At 44.6% G+C, this 15,476-nt stretch overlaps 1 protein-coding gene across 1 annotated transcript in view; it reads left to right on the top strand.

Annotated features, from left to right (window-relative positions):
• Positions 1-15,476, top strand: part of CDH4 (cadherin 4) — a 479,858-nt gene that overhangs the window by 447,754 nt on the left and 16,628 nt on the right. The window contains exons 9-11 of the mRNA XM_052786208.1: positions 3,103-3,288; positions 8,633-8,886; positions 12,378-12,520. Of these exons, the coding sequence (XP_052642168.1) occupies positions 3,103-3,288; positions 8,633-8,886; positions 12,378-12,520 (583 nt within the window). The remainder of the gene's footprint in view (positions 1-3,102; positions 3,289-8,632; positions 8,887-12,377; positions 12,521-15,476) is intronic.

Raw genomic sequence — 15,476 nt, 5'->3', positions numbered from 1 at the left:
AACCTGAAAATCAGAATGAATTACTACCTTTTCAGCAAGATGTGACTTCAGACAGGCCAGCTCCAGAGGAATGAGAGAAGGACTTCTGCCAGCACAGGCTTTTATGGGAGGGGAAGAAAAAAGACCCTGCAGAATTTAAGGATTTAAGAACATGCCAGGTTCAGAACAAATCCTTATCTGAGAAGAGAAGCGAAGTGTGTAACAATCAGCCATAGAAATCCTTGTGAATGGTCTTTTAAAAAGCACTCTGGAAATTAAAGACTTCAAATGCAACAATTGAAAGTGAAGCTAAATGAAATACAGGGGAATATGAGTAAATGCTACAAGTATAGGTCAAGCACTGCTTTATCAATCTTATGTTTACTCCAGCAGCTCCTCCGTTGCCCATTGTTTTACCTTGTTTGAATAGATATGCTTCTCTTTATTTGAAAATCAATTGTAATCGTATGAAAGAGAACTTACAGCACAGGGAATGCTGGAAAGCAGCATAGTGAAAGATGGCATTGTTCATTTTCCTAAGTTACTCCAGGGTAGGAAGGGAACGACGTTAAACAAGTGTGGGTAGCTTTGTGCTGCCATCCTTCCTTTAGCAGATGTAATTTAATGTCATTACTTAATTTTATTAAAGGTAAAGACAATTGTGGACAATAAACGTTACAGCATTTACTTATAATAATGATAGTGGGGGAGTGTTAGAAGGAGGAAAGACAGGCTCTGGTTTGGATTCCCAGTAGCTGCTGATCTGCAGCTGATGAAAATTGTTCTGTTCTTCATGGTGCATATCTCCAAAATTTGCTTCCTAACCTGAATAGCTTTGGATGGCTCCTTTGATTCCTGTGTTTGTACTCTGTTCTCATCAGCAAAATATTTGGCTTTATAAGCATAACAGACAATACCCACCCTATGCGACATAGCCACCCGCTGCTACATAGGACTGATAGTTCCCTAACTATACCTAATAGGTATCAACAACAACTGGGTGAACTCCTGGATTGCTCAGTACATGCAGAGCATTGTGGTTTTTACCCTAGTGAAAAAGCTTTATAGACTGTTGGCGATCTTCCTCCAGGCTTTGTATTGAGATGTGCTTGTGTATTTACAATTTTTAATATACCTCATATTTTTAAGATATGTCTCGTAGTAAACTTTATCGCTACAGGCCGAAAACAGATGTTGTGATGGCTTTTACAGAAGCTGCTGTAAAATCTGTTGGCGATTGTGTGGGATTTTTCCATGTAACCCAAACTGATTGGCAGCACCCAAGTTATGATCTACTGAAGGTGTTCAGCAGCCTGTAGGACTGACCCTCTTAAATGTCTTAAATACACCTCATGGCTTGTTCTTGATGAGTTAATTCTGTTTAGTTCTGCAAGGCACAAGCCTGGTAGTAATGGATGAAAAACTGTGGTCCTGGGTCAAAGATTTGAGATGGTTACACAAAGTGCTTAACTCCTTTGAAGTTACAGTACGCTACCTTGATGTTAGCAGTGCAGCCGTCTCCTAAAAGAGACTGGGGGCTCATCAACTTGTCATTGCTGGCATGCCATACAACATTAATTTAATGTAATGGGCAATAGATAACTAGCGTGGATTTAGTAAGAGACGATCCTGCTTAACTAATCTCCTTGAGTTCTTTTGAGCAGGTTTCAGACAAGGTAGTAGATATGACATAATCTAATGGATTTTTCAAGAGGCTTTTGATAAATTTCCATATGGTATTTCCCCTGCTTAAGCTGTGTGCCGCAGAGATTCCAAATTGGGCAAGAGAATGGGTAAAAAACGAGTAAAATCATGGGAAATGAAGAGAAAAGAAGAGCTGTAGCATGTACTGGAACTAGAATTAACCCGCAGCTTCCTACTGTTCTTCTCTACCACTCAGCATGGCTGGAAAGAGATGCCATCTGCATTCACTAATGAAAACTTGTTTAGGACAGGTGCATAACAGAAAAGAGGGCAAAATGCCATTCAGCGTACCACTAAAGGGCAAATTTAAATTTACATTAACATAAGGCAGATTGAATATTTTTGCTGTCAGTGGTGGAATAATATATACTAAATATAAATGCACATAACCGAAAGACTCCAATGGATGGGTATGGGTTAGGAGTGGAAAGGGACTCTTGTACTAACAAAGGAATGATTTATTATCATTTACATAACCTGGCATTTGTGCACACCAAAGGCCAGATTTTCAGAAGTGCTCTGCTCCTGCAGTTTGGGGCCAGGATTTCAGTTGCAGACTCAGAGCCAGCCGCTCCCGTTGTTTCCCCAGTGTTTAATTTGCCATATGTCAATCAGAGTGTTGATTTGCAAGTGCTGCTAATAGGCGATGCTGAGAGATGAGGACAGTTGAAAATTTGGGAATGTGTCTTACTGGCAGCTTTTGAGCCCCAAACACTGGAAGTATTCACAGGCCAGGATCCCTGATCAGTCGTATGATAAATCAAGGACTGGAAAGCAGAAAAGAATGTAGTTAATGCATCAGGATATGCCTGAACGGGACATGCTTCATGAAAATCAGTGCTAAATGAGAGAATTAAGCACCAGGAAAGGCTGTGGCAAAATCACAAGAAACACTTTAAATAATGAGACAAAATCAAATCAAGGGCAAGAAAGAAAGAAAATGAAGTAAAATCACTGAAGCAGCAATAAAATGCCATCACTGAAACCCGAGTGAGGCAAAATACCTCAGGTTAAAGGGACATAGTCATCCTAAAAAATGCACATTTTATTCTGCCATTTTTACCTGCTGTTGACAATTAACTCTCTGATTGCTGTAACTGAATGAGAATATCAGGAACATTTTTTGCTTGTTTACTTCGAGCATTTGCTGAAACTTGGGCAGTGACTAGGTGATAGCGGGTTTGTTCTCCTTCGGGCTGAAAGGTGAAACTAGGCTTTGAAAGGTTTGGAAAAATACTGAAAGAAAAAAGTAAGAAAACCAGAAGGGAGAAAGGGATGTGTTACTCATAATGTATAACCCCGTGGTCCTCTTCGTGGGACTGATTGCCCAGTCGGCGTGCTGATGTAGGGGAGAGGGGAGGTAGCCATGAGGACCAGCAGAAAACTCCCACCATGACCGCTTCTGTCTTTTATTTGCAGTATTCAGGAGAAGTTCCTGAGAACAGAGTGGAGGTTGTGGTGGCAAATCTGACGGTGATGGACCGGGACCAGCCTCACTCCCCCAACTGGAATGCCATCTACCGTATTATCAGCGGAGACCCCTCTGGCCATTTCACCATCCGGACAGATCCTGTAACCAACGAAGGCATGGTAACCGTCGTGAAGGTAAGGGGGAAGCCAAAGCAAATCTGTATTTGTCACCCTTTCAGCTACCTAAGGCTACAAGGATTGCCAGAAGCCTGCAGTTATTTCGTGCCTTCTCTACCTGGGAATACGAGTGCTCGAATCTGTCTCTCTCTGTGCTGGAGTCCTGAACACTTTTACTTCAAGCATATGCCACTGGTTCTGAGTTTCCCAACTCAGCCCAGCCCACCATAAAGTTTCATAAACTCTCTTGTGCTGAAGGCTCTTCCCAGCATCCGAGCCTGACCTCCGTGTCCTGCTCCTCCTTAGCTTTTTGAGCACCGTAAGAGGGAATGGTGCCTGGGCTGTGCAGCCCTGCCCTGCCTGGCAGGTTTAGGGCAGAGGCTGCACCTTCTTCTTTTCGAGCCAGAAAATGCCCCGTTAGCTGTGAATCAGAGGTAGCGTTTCACTGCAGGAGATCAGTCAAGTGATCCTCTGTGAAAGCACGAGTGCAGGAGAGATTTCAGGAGGAGTGAATTTCCTGGTAACAGAAGGAGAGATTTTCGTCTGATCGAGTTGCTTGGCAGAAAAAAGTTGGAAGAAATTTTTCCTTTTCCTAGTATCAAGCGATAAACACGCAGTGTGGGACAGATCCTCAGCTCAGAATAGCTCCGCTCAAGTGAAAGCCATTCCCCAGGTTAGATCAGCAGAGGATCTTGTCCAAAGACAGCGCAGTAAGACTGTAAATATCCACCATCCCTTCTTTCCTCCATCTGTTGCCTTTAGCGTAAGGGGAGCTGGAACCCTCAAGATATCTGCAGCAAGTATCAAATTCTGTTTCCCTCCTTGCCTCCAAAGAACATGACTTTATCTTCATTTGAGCGTTCGCTTCCCTTTCAGTTAGCGAGGCCAGCAGCCCAGGCAGTGAATGTTTGTGCAGTCATTACATGCAGCCAGAACATAACCGGATCCATTCAGCGTTCACTGACTCTCTTCCCAGATAAGATGCCTATGGATGCTCCCTCTGACTACCAAAAGAGTGAAGGTGTCACAAATAGGCTGCTGTGATTTCTAGGAGCTCGCACGACATGCACTGTGCACTGCACCTGAAAAAGATAATACATTGTGGGATGGACAAAGCCTGCAACTTTCGATAAGTCTGGCCTTCTCTAACAAAAAGTTTTAACCAACAACTTAGGATGCAACACTAATGTTTAAAGAGAAACGGGATTTACGAACAGCTCTGTGTTGAAAAAAAGAGCCCCGCTCCCTTGTAGCTAATAAGTTGCAGTCATTCTTAATACATACAGTTTGGGTATTAGGAGAAATGACATCAGTGAAATGCCAATGAGGTTACACTGGTAAGAACGTGTGAGCTTGTGAGCTTGTCCTGTTCTCTGACCCTTAGGCTATGTGTGTGTGTCTGCAGATGCCACTTTGCTGAAACTTTAAGGGAGACATCATCTTACCTGCTAGATGGTATTTCAGCAGGGTCCTTTTATTTATCACTCTTTATTGCTCTGTAATGATGGTTGACAGCCTTATCTGATGCAACGTTACAAAACCTCTTCAAGCTTAGCAGTAGTTCCAAGACAGTGTGTATGGATGCATATATGCATGTAAGTATACATGTATCCATATGTATGTATTTTCTGCTTAAACAGAAAACATTCGACAAAGTAAAATGCAACAACTTAACTTCCGTTGACATCAGCAGCTAGTCTGAAATCGAAATGTCAACGTTTTCACTTGCAAACAGGGGAGGACCCCTTATTCTTAATCTAGTAAAGTGTCACAACTGCAGTTTACAGGCACATCAAAGTGAACAACAGGGGATTTACATGATCATCACTGCTACACAAGGACTTCTGCATAATGAACCATCCCGTATTCAGAACTTGCAGGCAAAAAGCAGAGTAGATTTGTCAAGACACCATTGATGCTGGTGTTGACTTTCCAGTGCTGTGTAACCCACAGTGATCGCAATGCAAAGAACCACATGAAAATCCTATCTTGTCAAGCTGAGCTCAAAGCTTGAAATTGCATTGAATGTCTTCACTATATAACCTCACCTGATCCTCCTGGGCACCCAGAGTTTCTTACCCTTATCAAGCCGGGAGGCTTTTTGGTGTATTTTCAGCAAGGAGAATGAGTGAAATTGCTTGTGATTAAATTTTCATGGTGAAGAAGGGAAGACTCTTAGGAATCCACCTTCTTCTTTGAAATATTTTGTTCTCTGTTAATAAGTGAATATGCTTAAAGATTTGGTGAACGTATGCACATCAAACTGGGTGGCCAGTCAGAGCTCGTTCTTCGTGGTGTAGGAGCAGTCTTTTGCTCGTTTGATCCCTGGTGTAGATTGAAAACGCAGGTAAAAAATGAAGCCAAGTAATGAACCTTTTATTTACAGACCCTACATGGCTGGACTTCCATGTGGCTCTTTGAAGCCGCTTATACATAACTCCCCACTGCTGCAAGCAAAGGGTTTTGCATCTGGGCTACAGCAGTCACAGAAACAGGGCAGAGAAGGGCGTTCTGTGAAGAATCCCACCCCTCCACCAGCAGTTTGGGGGCCAGAAATGGAGGGCCAGAAATGCTTCCGAACCAAGAAGCCCTTTGGAGTTCAGATGATGCTCTTGGGGGCCATTTTGCAGCCACTTTCAGCAAAACCCCATCTGCAGCTCCAGTCCAATCACCAAAAGCATAACATTTCCTTTTTCTGTTCATGCCTTTCCAAACCATTTCCATAACCATACAAGACCCTAATCTTCAAAGAAAGCCTTGATCAAGGAGAGAGAGAAACTTCCCACTCGGATAAGACACCGCAGTGTCTAGAGACAATTTCCAAGAGCAGCAGCGGCTGTCCTGTGGGAGCCAGCTAAGTAAAATGTTATTATAAACTCTACATGGATCAGAGCTGTGAATTTATAATGGAAATGCTTCCGAAGCTTCTGTTATTATTTGCCTCAACAATAACATAAGGCAAATTTGTTCTCTTCAGTTAAAAGTACCTTGAGAAAAGGAGGATACATGGCAAGCCCTCGGCTTCACTCTGCTGCGTGCAGGTTGGAGAGGCTAGTGAAGGAGGAGGATGTGCAGCATCTCCAGGGCGATGTTTCAGAGCCATTTGTGCCAGATCAAACACTGAAAATCCAACAAGGGGTATCTGCAAAGGTCTACTTCTTAATTTCATGTCGCGTGCTTCTTGGACATGAAATTAAAAAGTAGGCAGCAGTCCAGCACCTCCTTGTCCCAGAAGTAATGGCTCCATGTGCTTTTGCTCCTGCTGTTGGCCTGATCAATATGCAGCATTTTCAGTGAGATGCGTGGAGATGCAAGGGGTTAGGGCAGTGTGAAGAACACGGTGTGCTCTGTGCACTGTTATCCTCGGAGGGAGGCAGGTTTAGGAAGCAGAAGTATGAACTGTCCTGGGAGAAATTGCTTATTATGGTGTGAAAGAACTTCTGCGTAGGGCTGGACTGTGTCTGGCTGCAAGGGGCTCCTGTCCCGCTGGGGACAATAGCACAAACACTGCTGTGGAGGCACAGGCTCTTGATTTTACCTTATTTTTTCAACAAAATATCGGCAGATCGGCACTCTCTTACAAACTGAAGCGTGGTGGACACTGTGCCACCATGTGCCAGCATGTGGCACTGATGCCTCCAGGACAGTCTGGGAGCTGGGCATTACTGAGTGATCCCGGGCCATCCCCACTCCCTGCACTGCTTTTCTACAGCCCTGGTTTTTGTTCATTCCCAGAAGAGAGGGAAAGAAGCTGAGTGAGCAGCTCTACATTTTGGGGGGGAAAAAAAACACTCCCTTGAATCAGGCCATGTCCTAGCAGATATGTGTGTGGTCGGTGTGTCCTGTGTATCATCAGGCAGGGAGTCCAGTGGTTTCCCGCATCAGTGCCCTGGGGAGATGCTCAGATTGGCCCCCCTGGCTCCAGCTGAGCCCCTCTGGGGAGGGAGGTGCAGACCAGCTGTGGGCAAGGTTAGCAAACAGGCCAGCACAAAAAAAAACCAACAAAAAAATGAAGACTGGATGAATATCAATTAGAGGGGTGTGAAAAGAAATTGAGGAAATGCATTAGTCAAATTGTTTCAAGGCCCTGAATAGTGTTTAAATGGGAACTTTTACCATGTGTCTTTTTTGAATGCGGTACAAGTCCATGAGTCAGTGCTGGTGGGTGTACTGGGAATCTTTATGCATCCTTTTATTTATTAAATGTTGGCCCTGCCTGTCAGGAAACCATTTAGCAATAGGAACATTTGCACTTCAATCGAATAGAGATTTCACTGTTTTACCTTTTGCCCCTGAAATTTGTTTTTCTCATGTAGCCTCCTATGATTTGATTTCTCTCCTGACAATACTGGGTTTTAAACAGAACATGGAAGCCAGATTTTGCTGATGTAAATCAGTACAGCTCTACCGAAGTCAATGTAACCGTGGCATTTTACACCGTGAGAGTACGCTTTGCAGACTCAGCACTGGAGAATGTATTAGGGAGAATGGTTACGCTTCTAAATTTATAAATTACGGCAAAGCATTTTTTAACAAGCAGAGGTGTGATCCTGCATAACTCAAGCCTCCCTGGCAGATGATTAGCGACTTCCCTCATAATAATTAGTGGGATGGTTTAGAAATTATTTTTATACTGTGGTTCAGTCAGTTGTGCCAGCAAAGGCTTTTCACTCTAAGACACATAGTCTTTATGTGCATGTTGAAAAGAGATCTGTGGCCACCCAACAGCAAAACCCGTCTGTAGGAGTGTGCAGGCAACCTCAGGAGATCACGAGGCGCCTTGCAAGAGGATGAGAGGTCCCACTTGAAGGACCGCCTGATTAACTGGACGAGGTGTTGTTTCTTACAGCTTCACCTTTGTTTATAAACTCACTTAAGAGGAAAAATGAAGAGAACTTCAGGCTTATGGCTCCGCACAGACTGTACTAGCTACTTAGTCAGCAGCTTTAAATGCTAATAGCACTGCTAAGTACCTGTCCAGTCCCTCTTAGCAAGCTCTACCTGTTGCATTTAGAGCAGCCCTTGGTGGATTTGTTCATTCAGTGCTCAACTAACACAGGCAGGTTCTTTTTTGGAAACCAGTTAGCATTGGAACAAAACACAGGGCAAATCCTCCCTGCTGTTTGCAATTTTTACTTTGTGGGGGTTTTTTAACTATTTGACCCTCCAAATACTGAAAGGCCAAATCCTCCACCGGATTGAAGCTGGTCTGGATTTGCACCTTCAAAAGGACTGAGCTCAGGAGGAAACAAGATGAGGCAATGACTTTGATATCATCTGCCTTCTAAATCTTGCAGCTTTCAGCCAGAACGTGGAATTTATTCTCTGCTTGGCTCTATACTTGCTTGTTTCTTTGTCTTAGGCAGTCGATTACGAGATGAACAGAGCTTTCATGCTGACAGTGATGGTATCAAACCAAGCTCCCCTGGCCAGTGGCATCCAGATGTCCTTCCAGTCAACAGCAGGAGTCACCATTTCAGTCACAGATGTCAACGAAGCACCGTATTTCCCAACGAACCACAAGTTAATCAGGCTGGAGGAAGGGGTGCCTACGGGGACAGTCCTGACGACATTTTCAGCGGTGGATCCTGATCGCTTCATGCAGCAGGCAGTAAGGTGGGAGACCAGGCAGCCGAGTGAGCTCGTGTACAGGAGGGGGATATCAGCTGCAGAAGTTTGGGGAGCAAAGCAGCTGAAAGCTAATTCACGAACTAAGTGATGTGATATGAGTAAAATGCTTGGCAGGGACTGGCACCCTCAGTTGAGGGCCTGCAGAGTATCCTGCAAGCCTGTAAACTCACAATCCTCCCCCCTCCAGGTAAGCCAGATTCCGAGCAGCTGGGTCCGGGAGGGCAGACAGAGTTGAATTCCACGTTACTGGCATGTGGAGGGGCAGTTCACAGCTTGAAATGCAAGCAGTCGATAGCAAGGTGTCCCTGCGTTGTTCCAAAGACAGAGGTCAGGGCTGCATTGTACTGAGTGTTTTGTCTCTGCCTCGTCAAGGATGCTTTGACCTATGTTGTTCATGCACGTTATAAACACAGAGGTTTAGGAAAAGGCAGCTTTGTTATTTCTGTTTTACAAGGGGGAAACCGAGGCACAGAAAGGGCAAGGGTTAGATTTCCAAAAGGAATGACTAGGATTTTTAATCATGTCTTTTGTTGCTTCCAGAGGATTTAGGTTCAACCTGGCTTAAAAAGCGCGGTGTGAGAGGAGCTGTCAGCCCGTTCAGAGCAAGGCTCGCTTGGTTACAAACAGCTGCTGAACAGGCTTTTAAGATGTCATATAGTTAAGTATTGCCTGAGCAGTCAAACACCCATGCACATGCCATTGGCACTTGGTCTTTATCTGACTAATGCCAGTCCATATCAGGCACCCCAGCAGCCCTTGCCTGCCCTGCAGTTAGCAAGATTTGTTCTGACCTTCAGACCAACTGCCAAACATAACCTCCTTGTTAGCTGCTTTCCCTAGGAATGAGATTCAGATGGCAAAATTTTAGCCTTCTAAAAGTCAGGTGCTCAATCTAAGCAGTTTAAGATCAGATTTAGTCCGACCGATTCTGCAACCGGGAGGGTGTCACTCACTGTGTTTTGTCCCACCTGGGCAGACTGGGGACTGAATCCACGGTCCAGGACCCTGACTCACACGCCTTCCCACTGGGAAATACATAGGCAGAAAAGTGTGTGTGAAAATGAGTCCTCATGACACCTTTCACAAGTATTTCAGCCTCCATCTGTGCAGACGGTAAATGCGTTTCCTGCTCTTGGATACTTCTAAATCCACGGAATTTTGTTTCTTTTTTACTCGCAGTCTGTAAGGACCATAGCATTTTTGGCAAAACCTGAGTGTACGACATGACCACAGCCGAGGCCACTTAAACTTATATCAGTTGTGACATTTCATGTCAGGAAGAGTTTGAAATATTTCACCTGGCACAGAGCTGTCTGGTCTAGAAAATGATAGTTTATTCACTGTCTCATCTTGTTGTCTTTAGACAGGTATTGTGACTTCTGAGGAAGGAGACCATCCTAACTAACAAGCCAGTTTTTCTTATATTCTTTTTGAAATATTGGCCTTTGAAGGGTTTTTATTTCCCTAACGTCTGTACCAAACGTCTGGTTTTCAGAGGAGAAAACGGCTCATTTCTGATTGAATAATCCCTCTAACCCAGAGGTGGATGATCTATAATCCAAATGAGCATCTGCTGTTTCTGGGAGAAGGACCGGCTCTGCTGAGCCATTCCTGTCATCGCACAGTGTGTGTGCAGGGTCTTGTAAGACTTTCCGTGAATATGAACAGCCAATTACTTCAGGTTTTTTTTCCTAGGGCTTCCAGGACACACATTTTGTGCAGCTACCAGCACTTCATTTTCAAAGCCAAGTACAATCTCTCTTACCCCCTTTTCATCGGGACAGCCCAACACCAAGGCTTCACAAGAAGCAGTGGGGTATTGTTGGGGTCCTGTCTTCGTGAGCTATGCAAAGGATATTTTGGTTTTTTTCTTCACAGTTGGCATTGGTGAGTTAGGAGAAAAGATACCCAAAAAGCTAAGCCTACAGATCCATGATAAGCACTTCACAGAGAGCTGATCCAGCTGCTAGAGCCCTGCATACAGGTTTCAGTCTCTCTCTAAATAGTCTTTGATGAAATAGAGTTTTTACAAATAGAAGATAAGGAAGCAGGAGCATCTCCAGTAAGGCACAGCTTGGCATGGCCAGTGTCACACCTCAAGTTATCCTCATTAGCCACAGATACATTCACAAAGCCAGCTTTGAAACTGGATCCCTGGTCATTTAGCAGAGAAAGGGCAGGAGACTCACAGCAGTGATATTAAAAAGAAATGAAAACATCCCGAAGAGTCTAGCTCCATGAAATGTAATTCTTTCCTTTGGCAGGGGCTTGTGCAGCTGTGTGTTGCTTTCCTGCTCATACAGGTTGACGCAGCTCAAGTTTCACTTTGAATTTCAGCTTCAAACAGCCCATTTCTGGAAAGGATATCCACCCAAAGCCAGCAGTTCTTCTTCCTGCGTATCTAACTACAAAAAGTTTATATAAAACTATCAGCAGCTCTGAGTTACCCATGAAATAAGCTCAGCTTTTTGCTTATTTCAGTAATTTATAGTTTGGCCATTTATTAGCTTCCAGTTCAGGTAATAAGGGTCCATCTCTACTCAAACTGTACAAGACTGAGAAGTAGAAATCAAAAGCAATGAATAAAATAAAACAAAGAAAACAAGCAAGTGAGAAAGGTAAACAGAACACATTGATCTGCAGAACATGCAAAAAGTTTGCCCCAAACAAACCACGTTCATAGCTGGCTGCGTAGGACGTGAACAGACGTGGGCTGTGAGTTGACTGAGTAGTTGGGAGGCAAGTCTGCCGTTGGGTCCTTCCAGCCCGGAGCACACTGGGGACTGCCAAGGGGACCCCCTTGTCACTGCTCTCTTTGAACCTCCCACGTGCATAGGATCATCTCACCTGCTATTTCAGGAACATATAAAAACGTTTCGGGAGAGCAGACCTGAAACTGCTTCCCCCTCAAGTCCACGCCTTAATACAGCTGTGACTTCCCATTATAGTGTCCCCAGGGCAATTGCTGCTGAAGATGCCATTCTGATACAAAAGAGTGGCCTGAAAACTGCCATTCTTCCAGTGTGGTATTTCCCAAACTTGTTTATTAGTGATGGGCAGAAAACAGCAATATCCACGGCTTTAGAGCAAGAGCTGGTTTAGGAAGGGCAATGTTAAGAGAAGGAGAGAGCAGGAATCCATCCTCTAATTCAGGCATATGAATGCAGTGGTCATTGCAGACCCCATTTCTCCTCAGCTGCAGAGACCTCAGGCTATGTCCACTCCCAGCAGCAGGAAGCTGGCATGTAAGTGGCACTTAGTGGAAAGAAAAACCTTTAAAATGAAAGAAATAGAAAAATTGAATAATTGCAGAGGTCAAAAAACAGATACTCAATTAGCTTTTTGTTTGTCAACAGAACCAGTTATCCAAAGGTCCTTTGAATCATGGGTCAGGAGTCCAGAAAAACCTTATTTCAAGCAATATTAAGGATATGTCAGTGAAAAGACTGCCATGTATTTATTTCCTTTCTCTGTAGATACTCTAAGCTGTCAGATCCTGCAAACTGGCTGAACATTAATGCCACAAATGGTCAGATCACTACTGCTGCTGTCCTTGATCGAGAGTCAGACTACATTAAGAATAATGTCTACGAGGCCACATTCTTGGCGGCTGACAACGGTGAGCCCAGGCTTCACATTGTTCATGCTTCAATAAGACTCTAATGTGATGCATTAAGAGAAATGATGCCCTGACAGAGTTGTCAGTATAAGTTATCTTTTTCCCAGGTTTTTATGGTCAAAAATGTGAAAGTGGGACGGGAAATTGCTGGAGTAAATTAAATGTGCACAGTATACGGAGAGTGTTATTAAGGGAAAGGGAGGGCAAATGGAAAATCGATTTGGGGAGTTCAGTGTAGCGGTGTAGCCTGAACTTGAAAAAATATCAAAGGGATGTGCTCTCCAAGGGCTGCTGAACACATCGGTCCTGGTAATCGTCCCAAAGGCAGTGATCAGAGCATTCAGGAAGCCTTCCATCAGGAAGCCAGAAATAATTGTAGGGGATGGCAGGAGGGTATTAAAAATAAGCCAATCTATTGAGCTGCCGTGGCTTTCATGAAAGGTGTCTGTCTGTCTGGGCAGAGATTGGAGCTCATCTCTCTCTGTCCACTACCATTTCTGAAACGTCCAGCCATCATCAGAGTGTCTGGATGCTGGTGTATTTTATTATCAAAGTTGCTGAGGCCAGTACAGATCTTCTCACGGAGAAGTCCTGTTAAGGCTTGCTCTTCTCTGCTCATTAAAGATCACACAGTGCTTTTGGTCAAATTAGCACTGTGAACCTCAGCGCTGGCCTCACTCAAGGGCAAGAGGTCCATTGCTGCTGCCCTGGATTCCTGTTCCTAATTCTGATTAGGAGGAGTTGATGACTTTTTTGCTAACCATACCTAAATGTGGTCATGCTGTTATTTCATTCGTCGGTTCCTCTGGTTGGAAAAGGCTTTGTGGAGGGCTCAGTAGCTTCCCTGGGCAAGGAGAGGGCCTTCTGCCCCCCTCTCCGACCCATGTCTTCCCCCTGCAGGGTGCTGAGTGCTCACATCAAACCAGAGCCATGTTTCAGCAACAAAATTAAGTCTAGGCTTGGCTGTGAGCACCTAAGTGTATTGCTCGGTCTGTAGGTGCTTTCAGGACAGTGTTTGTGTTAGCTCTTGTCACCCCTCAGGCTGAAGGTGCCATGTCCATTATGAGCAGATACAGTGGTGCTTGCAGGGCTAATGAAAACTTGCTCCCTCTGGGGTTTCAGGCTTCACTTGAGTCATTGCATCCTGGGTCACAGGGGCAAGGCAAACTCATGGAAGAGTTTCAGTGCCGAGTAGCAGTACCCAGAAGCAAATTCTGGCCCTTCTTTGTGCCATCAGTGGTAAGACTGGTGTGGTCCCACAGCCCCATCCTAAGCTTCCCCTCTGTGATGGCAGCCAGGGCAGTGAAATCCAAAATAGTCTCAAGGGGATCTAGCAGGTTCATCTGCAAGAGCCACAGGGCAAAACAGGTCAAAGGAGTTGGCTATTTGTGAGGCTATTCACAAAAGCAGTGGTAGAGCTTGAACCCGTCAAACTAATCCTCACCATCTGACCTTGCAAATCCCGGGCACTTAGTACAACGTGATTTGGAGTTAACCCCTTTCCTTGGCTTCGGTGCTGATGCTGCAGTGCATCAGCGCTTCCACATCCATCATTCAGCAGGTCAGAAAGTGAGGACCTAGGTAAATCTCTTTATTCTGAAAAATTAATCTATCACTGGTATATTGCAGCCATTAACATGCACATAAAGCAACACCTTGTTTAAAATTCTGTCTAGAGTGCTTAGGATAACAGCTAAAGTTTATCTAGGCTAATAGACTCTTTCCACATTTCTCCCAAGTTCCGGGTTCTCCGGCATCACGTACTCATCAAAGAAAGGCTTTGGGTTGGGGGTTTTGGTGGGGATTTTTCTTTCTTTCTTGAAGAAGCAGCTTCATCGTGTTTCCTTGAAGTTCTTTTTGCTGTTTTCAGTATATGATAAGGTTTAGCCAAATACTCCTTGGACATGCTCTCTTTCTCTCCCTGGGCTACAGTGCAGAGATACTCACTTTAAGAAAAGTTTTGACTGCAGTGTAAGGTGGGGGGGGGAAGGGGAATCCTAATCAACAGCGTATTTGTAGCTTGGTTTCCCAGGAGAGAGAGGCTCTTGGATCGCACTGTGTCTACACAAGTGTGAAGACTGGCAGTGTCTAAACCCTTCAGCCAATTTCAGCCAATCTCACAGGGAAGCTGAGAACTCAAATACATCATGTTCCAACAGGTCTCATAAACCAGGGAGATGAGTAGGGGAGAGAGACTCTGTAACTGAAGGAAGCAGGGTCCTGCCCCTTCCTCTATATCAGAGCACCTCATGGGAACTCACCTTTGGGGCCCAATCCTGTAGGAAACCAGGCTGCATTGGTGACCCTGCCTGCAGGTTCCTCCTTTTCTGCAGGCACACAACGACAAGATGCCGGTTAGCCACAGGCACAGTTTACTTAATTTCTGCCATGATTTGTCAAGACAGTGGCCCAAGTTCCTTAGAAATTTTTGCACAAGCAGGATGGGAGTGACTCCTGCTTGCAGCTGAACTTGAAAGCCAGTTGGCTTGTACCTCGCTCCGGGAGTGCCGACGCTGGCACTGTTAAAAAGGCAGTGATGCGGAATGCAACAGTTAAATGCAGATGTGGCAGTTGTACATTCCTCTTTCTTTTGGAGTAATGTCATTAGTATTTCAATCTTAATTTCAGGGAGTAGACCAATTTCTCCACTGGCGTCAGGGGTACTATGGTAGTCCTCATCTCTGGAGCATTAAGTCCAAGGATCCTTTGTAGTACATCAGTACCTGCTCTTTCCATGTCCTTGCTCTCTGCACATAAGACAGCTGAAATAATTTGAAATGTTCCATGGTTTGTAGTACTTGGACATTTAAAGAATTGTTTACTTTTCCTTTCTCCTGAGACTGCCCCAGAACTGCACTCAGGAGCACAAAGAACCAAAAACACCAGGAACCGGAGCCCAGCAATACCCAATAGCCCTACAAAACTGCATTTGTACGTGCAGCAATTGCAGGTTGTT

This window comes from Harpia harpyja, chromosome 1, assembly GCF_026419915.1.
Source record: "Harpia harpyja isolate bHarHar1 chromosome 1, bHarHar1 primary haplotype, whole genome shotgun sequence".
Classification (NCBI taxonomy): domain Eukaryota; kingdom Metazoa; phylum Chordata; class Aves; order Accipitriformes; family Accipitridae; genus Harpia; species Harpia harpyja.
Note: the sequence above shows the minus strand (reverse complement) of the source record. Positions and strands in the feature narration are given on the sequence as shown.